This window comes from Rhinoraja longicauda, chromosome 13 (assembly GCF_053455715.1).
Source record: "Rhinoraja longicauda isolate Sanriku21f chromosome 13, sRhiLon1.1, whole genome shotgun sequence".
Taxonomy (NCBI): domain Eukaryota; kingdom Metazoa; phylum Chordata; class Chondrichthyes; order Rajiformes; family Arhynchobatidae; genus Rhinoraja; species Rhinoraja longicauda.
This window is the reverse complement of record NC_135965.1, coordinates 12,753,730-12,770,690: the sequence shown is the minus strand read 5'-3', so window position 1 is coordinate 12,770,690 and position 16,961 is coordinate 12,753,730. Positions and strand designations below refer to the sequence as shown.

General features: G+C 40.4%; 1 protein-coding gene across 2 annotated transcripts in view; it reads left to right on the top strand.

Moving 5' to 3' along the window:
- The window catches only part of rasa2 (RAS p21 protein activator 2), a 147,626-nt gene that overhangs the window by 57,059 nt on the left and 73,606 nt on the right, over positions 1–16,961 (top strand). The window contains exons 4-5 of one of the 2 annotated variants that reach the window (XM_078410373.1): positions 3,612–3,706; positions 12,570–12,646. In XM_078410373.1, the coding sequence (XP_078266499.1) occupies positions 3,612–3,706; positions 12,570–12,646 (172 nt within the window). The remainder of the gene's footprint in view (positions 1–3,611; positions 3,707–12,569; positions 12,647–16,961) is intronic. The other variant, XM_078410374.1, reaches the window with a different exon arrangement.

The window sequence follows — 16,961 nt, the reverse complement described above, 5'->3', positions numbered from 1 at the left end:
ACTTTTGTAAAGTGATTAATTGGAAATGCAAAGTTTTGAGGTATTTCTAAAACATGAAACACAATATATAAGAATTAATTAGTTTTGCCACATTGAAGGATCATGAAAGGATTTTTTAAATATATGGATTCAGGCACAGGCATGGTAGGGTCTGCATCAGTCGGTGCTCTTTAAAAAAAAATCCTGTGATTTTTGCATTACAGTAGTTAGCTTAGTACCATGGATTGATGATTGCATGATGCAGGCAGCATGTGAGGGGAGAAGGAGGGAGGGGGTAATCAAATTAATTTCCAAAATTTAAGGAAGTAATTGAATTGCTTAATATTAATTTAGTTACTTATGGTTAAAGAAATGGGCAGTACCTACATTTGCACTATAAGGGTCCACTCAACAGCTGTTTGTACAAAGATCATATAGCAATTATGGAAAGCTCGGAATCTAACATAGATATCGTTATTGCATGGTAAATGGCTCAGCACTGTAGTTGTATTTAAACAAATTTTCCCAAAACAATATGTTAGAATGAGACAGCACTGTTGTTAATGTTCTGTTACTTTGATATCTATATTTAAGTCATAGCTGTCGTTAATGATTACCAGCTATAAAGTAGCTTTGCTGAAGAGGGTAAATCTGGAGTGATAAATTACCATTATATCAGATGTACGAAAACTCCATAGAAACAATTATAGATGTTTTGACTCTAAAACCTATTTCTCTTTCTTCTCTTTCAGTTTTTTTTTCCACAATGAAATAAACTGCTTTTGTGTTTCTGTTGTTTCTTCCTGTTATAACTATGTTATCACTGCACTTCAAGTCAAGTCAAGTTTATTTGTCACATACACATACACGTGCAGTGAAATGAAAGTGGCAATGCCTGCGGATTGTGCAACAACAACAAAAATTACAATTACAGCATATAAATTTAAATTAATACAGAAAAGAAAATTTAGTCCCTGGAGTTATAATAGTTAACAGTCCTGATGGCCTGTGGGAAAGTCATCGGCCGAAGAACAAGTATTTAGTAGAAGGGGCAAAATAATAGATCATGACTATCAGTAGGATAGGTGGAGGTTTCTTTGCAGACCATGATTGAAATCGAAAATAAGTGTACATTTTGAAAATGGAAAAAAAAAAACCTAATCTGGAAATGATAGAAAGGTAACATGGCTGCTGTGTACTATCATTTCAAAATTCTCGCAAGAAAATGAAGCTTAATGTTTATTTTCACCAAGACCTGGGTGATAGATTGATGTGGCAAGCATTATTTGTTTCATTCAAGTACCAGCCAATGACAAGTTTTCAACGATGATGAGACTGGTGAAAATCCTTGGCATTACCCATCACAAAGTCATTAGCATCCTAGTTGGTAGGGGGAATTGGGCAGAAAGTTAACTGAAACACAAGGGCACACAACACCTCTGTTAACACACTTGGTTGCATAAAAACACCTTGAACAACAGAACAAAAGCAGTTCAAAATTGTCCAAGGAAAAAACCCATTCACATCCAAAATCCACAACTGATGCACTCTTGCCTTCCTCTGCAAAATCCACTGGTCTTATTTATAAAGCTAATTTGAGAGTTCTTCCTAAGTCTCTAATCATGCCACACCAGACAAAGAAATAAATAGGCGCATAAGAATGTCACTATCTTGTTCCCCTGTTAGTTGCTCACCAAACTGATTGGAAATATGTCCCTGTACTGTTTATTGGGTTTAAATACTAGAACTCTTGATGGTGCCAGAGTACATTCATCACTCAAAGGCCAGCTCACCAATAACTCACAGGCATTTTGAGCTCTATTAGCTATTAGCTCTGCCAGCGATAGTCATATCTGTAACATTTCTACACTTAATTTCATATGAACATATTGCTTGGGCAATAGGATCATGTATTCTAGACTACATCAGGCTATTGTTCAGCGACTACAGCTCACCTTCATCCCTTCCAAACATAAAACTCAGAGAACTGGATCTCCACTCATTTCTATGTAATTGCAGATAGACAAAATGCTGGAGTAACACACCCGGACAGGCAGCATTTCTGGAGAGAAGAAATGGGTGACGTTTCAGGTCAAGACTCTTCAGACTGAGTGTCAGGGGAGAGGAGACTAGAGATATGGAAGGGTAAGGTGTGAAAACGACAGACGATGATCAAGGAAATGCAGAATGGTTCATCGTTAGCTGAGGGGAGGTAACAACGAGGCATACAATCAGTAAAATGGACAGTGAAAGTAGTCGGAGAACTTGGGTGGGGGAGGGACGGAGAGAGAAGGAACACAAGGATTACTTGAAGTTGGGGAAATCAATAGTCATATCGCAGGGTTGTAAGCTGCTCAAGCAAAATATGAGGTGCTGTTCCTCCAATTTGAATTGGGCCTCACCTGACAGTGGAGGATCTGACAGTAATTGGATCATTGACTCCCTCATCAGCAGACCATAGTCATTGTGAATTGGCAACAACTTCTTCCTTGAAAACCATCAACACAGGTGCACCTGAGGCTATGTGCTCAGTCCCCTGTTCTACTCTCTATATCCATCTCTGTACCCAGACTCTGCTCCAATACCATCTTTAAATTTGCCAATGATACCAGGAGGAATACATGGCAATGATCAGTCAGAGTGCAGGCAAGAGATTGAAGATCTGTTTGAATAGTGCCAGAACAACAATCTTGCTCAATGTTTACAAGACCAAACAACTATTTGTTGACTTCTTGAAAGGGAAAGCCAGGGATCTATAAACCTGTCTTCATTGACGGGATGATGGTGGAGAGAGTCAACAGTTTCAAGTTCCTGGGCGTGCGCATCTCTGAAGACCTGTTCTGGGCCCAACACATTGATGCAATCACCAAGAGAACTCATCAAAGCCGCTACTTCCTTAGATGATGGCATAGATTCGGTATGTCGTCCTTCACAGATAGAGAGCATACTGAATAGTTGCATCATGGCCTGGTTCGGCAACTCGAATGCCCGGGTATGAGGGAGGCTACAGAAGGTGCGAGTCATAGGTACTGACACTCCACCATCGAAGGGATCTATAGGAAATGCTGCCTCAAAAAGGCAGCCAATATCATCAAAGATCCACACCATTCTTGCCACGCTCTCATGATGAAGAAGCTACAGGAGCCTTAAAGTTATCACTGCCAGGTTGAAAAACAGCTTCTTCCATCAGGTTCTTGACCACTGCACAGCACTAACCAACTCTGATCTTCTCTGGACTGTGCTTTTGGTTGTACAACTGATTTTGTTTTTTGCATTATTAATGTTTCCTAGATTACTGGTATTAATTGATTATCTTACGTTTATCTGTGTTTTCCCTATTAAGCTGCAGCAAGTAAGAATTTCATTGTTCCGTTGTCCGTAGATAAAACATTTAAACATTCTTGACTCTTGAAGTAGTTAAATAGGCCTGGGATCTTTTTTTTGTCATCACATTGAACTGCTGCACATTTACCTACTATCCTGATAACTGATGCTTCTTGAATGAAAATCAGTGCTACCAATGTTACAGCAAAGCTTTTAAAGTAAAACAAGTGATTGCATAAATATTGAAATTTTATTTGGCAGTAGCTATAAATTACTGTCTTAGCTCTCATTAATTTTGTTTCTTTCAGGTAAAGTATCTATTAGAAAAGAAGACCTGTGCAAGTGCAACTGCAAGGACAGCTGGTTTGCACTGCATCTTGTTGATGCTAACTCTGAAGTTCAGGTAAGTTAACGAATCTTCTTCCAAGTACCTGTAATTATCAACAAGTGTCTTTTTTTTGTAGGCGATCATTAAAACGAACTGAGAGCAAGGTTGTAACTATTTAACAAAAAGATGGGAGGTGCAAGGAAGAGAAATGGCTTTCTCTTTGTGTGTATTTCTACTGCACATGCTGTTCTCTGGTATTTAGTTAGTCTGTTTTGTTCATTGTCACGTGCACCGAGGTCCGTGAAAAGCTTCTGGCATGTTAACCAGTCAGTGGAAAGACAAGACATGATTACAATTGAGCCATTCATTGTGTACAGATACATGATAAAGGGGAATAACGTGAATAACGTTTAGTGAAAGATAAAGCCAGTAAAGTCCGATCAAAGATAGTCAGAGGGTCTCCAGTGAGGCAGATAGTAGTTCAGGACTGCTCTCTAGTTGTGGTAGGATGGTTCATTTGCCTGATAACAGCTGAGAAGAAACTGTCCCTGATTCTGGAGGTGTACATTTTCACACTTCTATACCTTTTGTCCGATGGGAGAGGGGAGAAGATAGAGTGGCTAGGGTGCGACTTGTCCTTGATTATGCTTCTGGCTTTGTCGAGGCAGTGAGATATAAATGGAGTCAATGGACTACAGGATGGTTTGTGTGATGGTCTAGGCTGCGTCCACAATACTGCAATTTCTTGTTGTCTTGGATGGAGCTGTTCCCAAACCATGCTGTGACGCATCCCGATAAAACGTTTTCTACAGCACATCTGTGGAAGTTGGTGAGAGTTGTTGGGGACATGCCAAACCTCCTAAGCCTTCTAAGGAGGTTGACGCATTGGTGTGCTTTCTTGGTGGTTGCTTCAATATGGGTCGTCCAGGAGAAGTTGTTGATGATATTTACTGCTAGGAATTTGAAATTTTCAACCATCTCCACTTTGCTGTCAATGCACACTGGGGTATGTGTACTACGTCGCTATCTGAGGTTGATCAATATCTCCTTTGTCTTGCTGACATTGAGAGAAAGGTTGTTGTCTTGACGCCAGAACATGAGGTTCTCAATCTTCCTCCTATACTTCGTTTCATCGTTGTATCCAAGTGCCAGTTCCTCATTCATGGGTTATTTTTCCATGGTATAATATTGTAATACTGTTATTTCATCCTCTCCAGCTATCAAAATTAGGTGCATACTCAGGAGACTCACTTTAAAACTTTCACCTGCTTGCTTTCCATCCTTATTGCAGTGGCTTGGACAGCAGGAAAATTATATGGTCCATTGCTACAATTACAGATATTCAGAAGTCTTGCATAGATTTTGTCAGTTAATAATTCACAACTTATTGAATCCTTTATAAAAGATTGTCTTAAAATGTGCATAATGCTGCAGCATTATTTTAACTACTTTAATTGGACAGTAAATGCTCACATGTCTTTAAGCCTGAACATTCGTGTGCTTTCAACATTGTAAAAATTATTAGATGTTAAATGTCAAACAAAATTTTAATTTCAACCACTGACAAAGTTAATTTCTTTATGACAGGAAGCTAAAATTTGCATCACTTTATTATACCTTTTTGTTAAATGTCAGTCTTTGTGTGTGAGAGTTCATCCTTTCTGTTATGCATCACTTGATCTATAAGCTGTTGGGGCACTTTGTCATAGGATAAATAATGAATCTTCTCTCGTGGTTAGACAATGAAAATAGAGGTCAACGATGCATTTTGTCTGTTCTCAAATTCAGCAGAAGCAATCATACAATGGGCAAGTTAATCAAGTTAAAAGCTGTGTTTTATCTGTGCATTCTACTTTACTCTGCTCTCTTTTGCTCACTTCAGCAATTTCTGCTACAATAGATATTTGGAACTAAATTTAAACATTGACGAAAGATAGCTGGATTAATTGCCTGCTGACTATTGATTCTGGAACTGATTGTCAAGAATCATTCCCTGTTTTAAGTAAGGGATGTTGATTCTACTAGTTCATAAAACTAACTTTTGAACTTTTATGAAACCCTGAGAATAGTGACACTCCTTCATCCCCCTCAATCTTGGATTATAAAATGTGTAAGAAGGAACTGCACCGAAGATAAACACAAAATGCTGGAGTAATTCAGCGGGTCAGGCAGCATCACTGGAGGAAAGGAAAGGGTAACGTTTCGGGTTGAGACCCTTCTGAGTTTGCTGAGTTTAATGAAGGGTCTTGACCCAAAACATCACCTATTCCTTTTCTCCGGAGATGCTGTCTGACCCGCTGAGTTACTCCAGCATTTTGTGTCTATCTTAGATTATAAAATGCTTGGTTACAGAACCATATCAACTACCTTCTGTTTTTTTTCCTTAATTTCATTGTAAATTGTGATCTCCTGTTTTTACAATCTGTGTTTACAATCCTGTCCTGCTGCAACAAGTAAGCATTTCACTATTCCATTTTGGTACCTATGACATAAATCTATGACAGAGCTCAATATATCTTGGTGAAAAATGTAGTTAGCTCAATAACAAGGAAAAATCAACATCCCTTAATTAAAACAGCGCAGTTTTTTTGATGTTCAAAATGCTTCCATCAACTTTAACATACGAAATGTCACACTCTTGCTAATCTGGTCTCTCCTTCACCATTATTTTTGTTGGTCCTCTCTACCCCACACTCCTGGCCCTGTCCTGTACTCTACTTGCCTCCTGGCTTTTGCTCTTCAAATTTCTCCCGGCTTCCTCTTGTCCTAGCTCTCCCTTCTGAATGTCCTACCTTTTTCTTTTATCCTTACACTCTTATGAAGATGTCCAATGGATTGGAGTCATTGATGACACAGTTATGCAGCTCTGTCAACGAAAATCCACTCCACCGAGATTTCGATCATCGGGGATTTCAGTTGTTACTATTAACATTGTGCAGTTTGTTATAATGACGAGGCCTTCCAAATCCAGGTCATGTCCCCTAACAAATGAATTGTATTACAGCAAGATTTCAAAGAGAACATTTGTAAATCAAGGGACACTAAAGTCACTCAGTCCAGAGATGATACAAAGAAGTTGCATTTCACATGCGTCTAGTCATAAAGGCACTATTATGTGGCACAAAATATTTTGCTGTTTTTTTTTGTTGATAGTTTGAATTTTAAGAGGGCTTTTTTAAAACCAAACTTCCTCCATTTAATCTCTGTTGAGTAATCACTTTGTAATTGGTACACTTCCTAAATTCCAAAGTCAGCAAACTTGGCTCTCTGAGAATTCTGTAACTTAATATAAACATCTTAGTTTTTCTTTGAATTTTTCTTGAAGTGGGAAAATAAATGACGTAAACTAGTTAGAAATGGTGGTAATACTTAAAGACTGTGATTGATAACATGAAATAGTGTAAATTGTGGCTTAATGGTTTTAATCAAATTTACATGGTATGTTTCTCATCCACAAGCAGATTAGACTGGTCCTCTGGGGATCTTGTCCATTTTACTTAATTTATTAAGTGCTGCTCAACTGCATTGTTAATGCAATGGACTTTCTGAGTGCCAGTGAATTTGTATAAGACTGCAAACATAGTCAAGCTTTATAATTGTGCTTACAGACCTGTCTACCTGCTGCTTTGAGGCCTTTATGCATTTCTCCTTTGATTTGAGTACTATGCACGAAGGGACCTCATGCAAACTATATTTGTGCCTTGGAGCTTCAATTCTTCCTGACCAGTTTTGTTTTCGAGATTCAGTGCGGAAACAGGCCCTTCGGCCCACTGGGTCCGCGCCGACCAGTGATCCCCACACATTAACATTATCCTACACGCACTAGGGACATTTTTTTTAACATTTACCAAGCCAATTAACCTACAAACCTGTACGTCTTTGGAGTGTGGGAGGAAACCGAAGATCTCGGAGAAAACCCACGCAGGTCACGGGGAGAACGTACAAACTCGGAACAGGCAGTACCCGTAGTCGGGATCGAACCCGGGTGTCTGGCGCTGCATTCGCAGCAACTCAACCACTACGCCACCGTTGTGTTATAAATTATGCTGTTCCATTGTAGTCAAGTCCAGATTTAATAATTTTCATGAAACCCACAGCAGCCATATATTGCAGGTTCTGCATTTGATTGCTCTGATCATAGTCCAAAACCATTAAGCTTTTCATAAGATAATTAGAAATAAAACCGGGTGGTGGTTGCCTGAAATATCCTGCCAGGGGTGGCAATGAAGATAGATACGACAGTTGTATTTAAGAGGCTTTTAGTTAGGAGCATGGATATGCAGGGAATGGAGGAATATGGATCATGTGAAGGCAGATGAGATTACCTTGCACCATGTTTGACGCAAACATTGTGGGCCAATGGCCCAGATCCTGTGCTGTGCTGTTCTATGTTCTAACCTGTGCATGTCTACCTTGAATGAGTGCACCCACAGCCCTCGAGAATAAAATTCCAAAGATTCATTATGCTTTTAAATGAAGACATTTCTTCTCAACCAGTCAACGACTCATTCTCAAACCGTAGACTTCACTTCATTCTTATGTCAAGTATACTTTTTCTTAGGCCAAAACTGTACATGGTACTTCAGGTGGGGTCTCATCAAGGCCCTTGATAATTGCAATAAGATTGCTTTACTCCTATAATCAAACCCTTCACTTGGAACTCCTATTGCATTTTGTTCAATATTTATTGGAGTACGCATTCTTGTTTTATGCATGTTTTAAGCGGTGTTAGTTTGGTTCAGGTTAGAGATAGTTTAGATATATAGTTTTGCCAGCGTATAATTCATTTTCACAATTTCACGTATATGCCGTATCAATGGAATTAACTTTGTTTTCGTTCTATTTTGACTTATTTTTGTTGCCTTAGCCATCAAGTGTAGTTGAGGTTGTTCGGGTTAAAAACAGCCGTTTAAAAACAACACAAGCAAACCAAGCATCTTTCATGCAGGCAATTACAGCCCAACTCCTTGCTGCATGCTGAATTAATGTTGAGTAATTAAATAAGCCAAGAACAATTCATTGCCTAAACATTCTTAATTCATGATACTTTCCGCATTACGCTGAGATGAGGTAAATCTCACAGCAAATTTTCAGAATTGTTTTCCTAACTCATGAACGTTGTGAAGTTTAGCAGCTGGCATGACTTTTCACTAAGCTGTTTTGTTTGCTTCTTACCTTATTTGATATGTTGAACATCCTGAGACACCTTTTATGAAAATAGCTTAGAAGATCCAATTTTACTGCCAATGCACATTTTGGTAAATTAGACAAGATTGACTTAAACTGTACAAATATTGGGGGATGTCATCATAATTGCAATCGTGCTTTTAGGATTATTTGAAAAATAGAGTGCCAAACATAAGTTCAGTGTTCTAAAATGTATGAGAATTGGCTTAATTAGGTAAATTTTGATTTTTGTATATATTAGTTTCCAGAATCTTAACTAAATTTACAATTATCTTATTAACTCATTTCACTATCTGACTGTTCCAGTCTTTGTGAAACTACAAGCTAAGTATATTTCTGTAATTAATATGGGATCAAGAGGTGCAATGCTCACCTGTGTAGAAAGAAGCATGTTTAAAATGTACAGGCTTTGTGTGCACTAGGAATGGGTTAGCGAAACATTTCAGGTACTATTAAAGTTGTTTATAGCAGTATAAACTTGTCCTTCAGTTCTGGGATCAGCTGCAGTATAGAAGTGGCATCCATGGGGTGAGAAGGGGCATTGATCACTATACCTGCAGTGGATAGTCCAGATAATCGTGGTATCAAATTGTACTGCAATTAGGATCCTATTGACTTTTAAATTACAGACTATTTTTAAATTGCATACTATTTTAATTAATCCAAGCATATAGATTACTTTCTCTCATCTATGGGTAGGAAAAGTCAGTTCCAGAAATGCTCTTCTTAGCAAGCTGAGTACCTCAAAATGGAGAGCAAATTCTAAAACCATTCGATCAACGCTCTGGTTCTCTGCTTCTCCACTGCCGAGTAGTATGGGAGCGCTCAGCTCATGCGAGGAAGATTGATCCTGTGCTAAACACAAGCTGTCGCTGCATCAGTGGATGCATGAAACCTACCAAGACTGACAACATCTACCTACTCTGGCATTGCACCTCTTGGAATCAGAAGAGCTGTAGCCAGTCAAAAAGAACGCCTCAGCCAACCAGAGGATGAAATACACCCCCATGACCACCCTTTGCTACCTCAGCATTCGAAATCATGCAGACGTTTCCTTTCTTCTGTCCACCCCCTGGACTGCAGTGCATCTTCCAGAAGGCTCAAACTCTGGGAAGAGAGACTAGAAAAATCTCCGGAAGACACTCACATGGCAACCGATCCCTCTGAGAAACTCCCACCAGGTTGTGACCAACCGTGGATAACCTGGCGCAGTCTCAACAGACTGCAAACAGGCATGGGGAGCAGCAAATCGAACATGCTGAAGTGGGGATGTACTGAAGATGCGGCAGACTGCGAGTGTGGACGGGGCCTCCAGACTATGGAACATCTCCTGAGCTGTGACATGCTGCATGATACATGCACTGTAAAGGATCTTGCAGATGCCAACAACATGGCACTAAATTTTGCTCGCTATTGGCAAACAGCCTGGTGTTGACACGAATAAATAAATCTATGGGTAAACCCATTCTAAATACAAATTATGAAATTAATGTGGATCCCATGCATCTTGATCTTCTGAATCGGCTTACTGGAAGGGTGTTCCAAATGTTCAATGCCTTGTTCAAAAGAATGTGATTTTTCATAAAATTGGATGGATAGTGAGCAGGCTACTATCTTCCACCCATATTTGTTCATCCAATCATCTTTAATGATGTTCTCAATTCACTGTTTGGTTTTCTGGAAACCTTGTGGCTTTATGCTCAAACTTAAATGCTGCACCGTTGTGCCCATTTTGGGTGGAAGTTCAATATGAAATTTAGTTTAGTTTAGAGATACAATGCGGAAGCCGGCCCTTTGGCCCATTAAGTCCCTGCCAACCAGTGATCCCCACATATTAACACTACCCTACACACTAGGGATAATTTTACAATTATTCAATTACACTAAGCCAATTAACCTACAAACCTGTTTGTCTTTGGAGTGTGAGAGGAAACCGAAGATCTCAGAGAAAACTCACGCAGGTCACACGGAGAACATCCAAACTCCGTAAAGACAGCATCCGTAGTCAGAATCTAACTCGGGTCTGTGGCATTGTAAGGCAATAGCTCCACCTCTACGCCGCCATGCCACCCTTCTCTATTTAGCGTAAAGAATGAATGTCCAGCCTCCTGGTTGTACTTTGCCTCATAGAATATGGAAGACTCCAAATCAAATCTGATCATGAAATCATGAATGGACAAGTGATGTATCGGATGCCTTGCAGAAAATGTCATGCTCGCCATTCTGCAGAGCATTTAATAACACTCATCTCTTTATACAGGCAGATTATAATATAATTAATTTTCATGCCAGGATTGTAAGGAACAAAAATATTGATGTATTAAATTCAATAATGATTAATTTCAAAGTCTGGTCATCTGCCTCCTTTACCTTTGCACTTTTGTGTTGAGTAGAACAACAATTTGCAAAACAGCCAGTGGAAAACAATTAATGGCTTGCTATTCATTACAGCAAAGCAACTATAACCTACCTTTATAATAATGCTATGGTTGCAGTTGAAAAAGTTCTGGATTATCTTTATTTCTATTTTCATCTGTTATCAGTTGAATTTAGCAAAATTCATCATGTGTGGTTCTTTATAAAATACAATTTTTAGTTTTTCGTGCAATCACCATGGGAAACTTGGAGGACTTCCACTTTTATATTGTAACATCAAACTATTTATTCCTTTGTAGTGAGAATAGTCCCCATGTTGGAGTAAAGGCTAGAATAAATTGATTTCCAGTAGTTTATCCAGATCTTTTGTCAATCAGATTGGGATTGATAAAAATGTATCAACAGCATTAGGTGGCAGAATGTTGGGCTGATCGTAAAGTTTAAGATTTGCAGGTGGGGTCAGGAAGGAAGTCCACGGCCATGATTGTCTAACAGTTAATGTTTAAAAATTAAATGTACAAAGCATCATAGAATGGTATTGAGTGTTAGAAACTGAACCTATTGACTTTGTAACAAAGTTCTTGTAAATCATAAACACTGGATAATAGCTGTTTTTCACCTTCTAGGTATGGGCAGAACAATGATGGGGAAATGAATCCTGATTAAGTATGAATGAATGTACTTTGGAAGGACTAATAAAAGCAGGGCATAAACAGGGAATAATAGGACTCTTGGGATATTGAAAAAAGGAGGAACTTTGGTGTACAAATCCAAGAATGTTACAGAGTAGAGCTGCGTGGCAAGTCAGAGAATGAAAAGATTATTGTAATATTCTGCTAACTTAAACTAGACATAATCCATTGGCAGCACTTGTCACTGTTCTTATTAGTACTTGTCAAGAAGTTACAGCAGTTTTGGTTTTAAATAGTTTAAAGAATTTTGGACATTACCAAATTTTGCAAAATAAGGATGAATTTAAATACCAATACCAAATGGGCACCAATGTTATTAGTCTGAACGAGAACAGTAAATGACTACATTTATTATAATCTGCGGTAAAAGGTGTTCAAGACCTCATTGCAGCCTGTTGAGAGTGGTTTCTGATGGACTTTGTTTTATTTTCAAATTCCTACGTGAAATATTAAGATAGCCAACTTGTATTTTTTTTATGCCAGTCCAGTCATTAAATAGGATTTTCATTAGATATGAATTAAAAACACACAAGATTGGATCTTTTAATATTAGGTCATTGATAAGAAACACTAAGTCTTGTAGTTTAAAATATTAAAGCCTTAGGTAAGGGAAGGCAGATGCAGTATTAATTGTGTCAAGTTTACTGCTTTAATAAATCTCAATCTGTTCTGCTTTACAACAGGGAAAAGTTCATCTGGAAGTTAAGCTCAATGAACTTATCACAGAAACAGGATTGGTTTGTCAACAATTAGTGGTACGGTGAGTATAAGTTTGAGAAAATGTCTAATGAATGTTCACTCTATCTCCATTAAGCTTACTCCTTCAGTGATGTGGTGCGGTTTTCATTTTGAGTGATGTTTGATAATTTTCCCAGCCTTCTAAAGAATTTTGAAATCAATGCCTTGTTCTGGTGTCTCTAGGTTTTGAATTCATATTCTAAAATTTATATTTCTGTACAGTTATTTGCACATTAAGGGAATTGAACGATATGAAGTTAATAGTTTAAAGGTCAGGCATGATCTTGGTGAGTGCTGGAATGGAATGAAATGTTGAATTGGTTAATTCTGCTTTTATTTCCTGTGTTCTTAAAGTTGGTTTTACAAATAGCATAAATCCTGGATTTGCTGTGTTCTGTTGTCTTTAACATTTCTCCACAAATGTGAATCAACCCAAAATACATTTTCATGGCTAAAAGATGTGCTAGTGTAGCATTTTTATACTGACGCTATCATGCATTTTGCTGGGAGGATGCAATGCGGCATATTTTGCGGCTGACTGAAAAATTGAATCTGGTGAAGAGCTGCAGGAAATGGAAGATGAGTTGCAAGATTTGTTTTTGAAAGGGAGGGGGGAGAAAAACGGAAATATAAGTTTAAAAACCATTGTGGTTTAAGAGATCTAAAATTTTCTGCAAATGACAGATGGCTTAATTGGAAGGCATCCCCGTCTGAATAATAACAGTGTATGTAATCTAGTACATGGACTTTCATCATTAGATAAACTTAACTTTGTCAATATATGCACAACGGTGAGCAGTGATAAAATTAGCTGGATACAATCTCCCGTTCAAAAGCGTTTCCTAATGTTAATCAATATCGTTATGACATTATTAAATTGAATCTACAACTTGTGATAAGGTTAGTAACTGATATGATTTGGGCGGCATGATGACGCAGCGGCATAGTTGCTGCCTTACAGGGCCAGCACCCGGGTTCGATCCTGATTACAGGTGCTGTCTGTATGGAGTTTGTACGTTCTTCCCCTGACCTGCCTGGGTTTTCTCCAGGTGCTCCTGCACCTTCCACACTCCAAAGACGTACAGATTTGTAGGCTAATTGGCTTCGGTAAAATTGTAAATTTCCCTAGGATAGTGTTGGTGTGCTGGGATCGCTGGTCGGCGCGGACTCGGTGGGCCGAAGTGCCATATAGTTAAAGTATTTGAAGACGGTTAATTTAAGCTTTTTGTATCATTGTTCACTGGTGGAAATGTTTTGTGGATATGTTGCACTATGAAACCGCCATAAATCTTTGTCATAAGATTCAATGGAACTGTCTAACTTGGATAAACTCAAAATCACCTCAGTTTCTTTGTGTTCATTTCAAAGGAGATTTAAAATGATTGTTATTCTTGCTAGACCAGCATTTTTTATGGATGTTGTTAGGACTTGAGTCAACTAGCAATACTCTCTTTGTTCAGCACCTTTGGGCAATTTCAAACTTGCCAATCAGTTTCCAAATTTGTGACTGAGTCTGTTCTTTGTGTGATATTAGTAATGCATGTCTGACAAGCTCTCTTCCTTGTAAGCAAGTGTCTTCGTACTGTGAATCAACGCAGCAGCTGTGATATTATTAAATAAATGTTTGATACTAAGCTCCAATTTATAGAGCACAAAAATACCATAATGAGCACGCAAGTTGCATCTGAATAACATACATAGAAATCTGATATTTAAGAGATTGACTTATATATCTTGTGCTTCATTCTGTATCCACATGTTGTTATTAAGTTAATAGTTTTGATACAGTCCGAGGCAAAAATTTATGGGGGGGGGGAAGGAGAGAGTGGGGGTGGGGGAGAGTGGTGGTGGGGAGGAGGGGAGAGTGAGGGTGGGGAGGAGGGGAGAGTGGGGGTGGGGGAGAGTGGGGATGGGGAGGAGGGAAGATTGGGGGTGGGGGGAGAGTGAGGGTGGGGAGGGAGGTGGTGTGGGTGAGGGGAGGGTAGTGGGGGGAGATGGGAATTGGGGTGGAGGCAGGGCTGGGGAAGTAGGGGTGGGGTAGGGGGGTTGGAGTGGGGGAGGAGGGGGGATAAGGGGATTGAGTTGGGGGGGGATTGAGGGTGCTACAACAATACAGGAGAGGCTTTGGGTCCAGGGCTCACTCAGTCAGACCCTCTCCCCTTCCCTGTTCCCCCTCTACGAGAAATGGGCCCAATGGGTCCACTTGGTCTAGTATATTACTAAAACACTCATCTTGCTTGGTCCCCTCTTTCTGTATGTTTGTTCCCCCATATGTTTGTTTGTTCCATATGTTTCTTTGTACCATTTTCATCTACAAAAAAACGGTACACAATAGCGAGACAATTTTAGGCCCACCCTACTCACCATTTCCCCGTGGTCTCAATAGATTAACTTTTGTTGCTTTTTAAAAACAATTTACTTTATAAACTTTAATAAATGCGCTGCCCCCCCCCCCCCCCCCGGGAGGACCGGCGCCCGTCCTGGGGTGCCCCGCGCCTGACCTCCCTCCCGTGGTGCAGCGTGACGGCAGCAGAGCGCCCAACAAGATGGCCACCGCCACCCTTCCCCGCTGTTCGCAGCCCAGCTGCAGGAGAGGCTTCAGGTCCACAGCTCGCTCTGCCTGCAGCGCTGGACGCACGGGGCCAAGGTCAGTGGCTTTTCCCTGTTCCCTGGCCCCGGGGGACACTCCCCGCCCAGCAACGGGTCCAGAGGTTGCCGGGCCCGCAGGATCGTCAGTTGCAGGAGGGTTGCCCGGCTCGCAGGAGAGGCCCACAGGAGAAATGGGGTCGAGGTCAGTGGCTTTTCCCTGTCCCCCCTCGCCCGCCCATGGCCCCGAGGGACACTCCCCACCTGACCACGGGTTGCTGGTCGTTAGTTGCGGGAGGGTTGCCTGCCCCGCAGGAGAGGCCCGCAGGAGAGATTTGGACCCAATGGGTCCACGTCAGTCTAGTATTTAATAAATTGTTTAGTTGTCTTCCAAAGTTCTGGATATATGTTTTATTAATTGAATACCACATGTTCATTGGGATATCAAAGAGCTATCACAAACCTAAGTCTTGGTGCCTATGTCCCAAGAGAATTTTATGAATTGGAAGCCTGCTTTTATGTTTAAATAAATTGTTCAATAAGTTGCTGTCTACCTTCCTCAGTAACAATAGTCATCTAAATACTGAAGTATTAATGCACCTTGAAACAAAACTAGCTCTATATTCCTAAAATATATATCAGGCAACTGAACCATCCGACCACAAGTACAGAGCAGTTATGTATCTCATTGGTGACCCTCGGTCTATCTTTGATCGGACTTTACTGGCTTATCTTGCACTAACTGATATTCCCTTATGGTATATCTGTACACTGAGTGGCTCGATTGTAATCATGTATTGTTTTTCCGCTGACTGGTTAGCACACAACAAAAAGTTTTTCACTGTACCTTGGCACACGGACAATAAACTAAACTGTAACTAAGAATTCACTACATTCTCTTACCCTTTCGCACACAATTCTCTTGGTCCATCGGACAATTTTCCCTTAGCAAAAGTTAATTCCATCATGTACCTGCCCGTAGATAAAAAATATTAATAGATTTTAATGTCTGGACCTGTCTGATGTTGCTGTAGTTACATCCACATTCATTTAGTCTTTGATGATGCAATGTATATACTGACTATATGGAACTGTTGTGCGATAGGCACCTCTAACATTAAAATAAATCTATCTATATATTACTAAAACTCTCATCTTGTTTGTTCCCCCGTTTGTTTGTTTATTTGTCCTTGTCCCGTATGTTTCTTTGTGCAGTTTTCACCCGGAAAAAAATGCTACACGATAGAGTGACAATTTTAGGCCCACCCTACTCACCATTCCCCCGTGGTCTCAATAGCTCAACTTTTGTTGCTTTTTAAAAACAATTTACGTAATAAACTTTAACAAATGCGCTCCCCACCCCCCCCCCACTGGGAGGACCAGTGGGAGGACCAGCGCCCGTCCCGGCGTGCCCTGCGCCTGACCTTCCTCCCTTGGTGCAGCGCGGCTGCAGAGGGTCCAACAACATGGCCGTCGCTACCGTTTGCCGCCGACCGCTGCAGGAGAGGTTTCGGGTCCACGGCTCGCTCTGGCCGACGCGATGGACGCCCGGGGCCGAAGTGAGTGCCTCCCTCTCCCCTTCCCTGTCCCCCCTCACCTGCCCACGGATCTGGGAGACACCCGCCAACGGGTCCACGGATCGGCAGGGTTGCTGGGCCCTCAGGAGAGATTTGCACCCACCGGGGGTTGCCGCACCCCCAGGAGAGATTTGCACCCAACGGGTATACACCCGTCTCGTAAGACATAAAAAT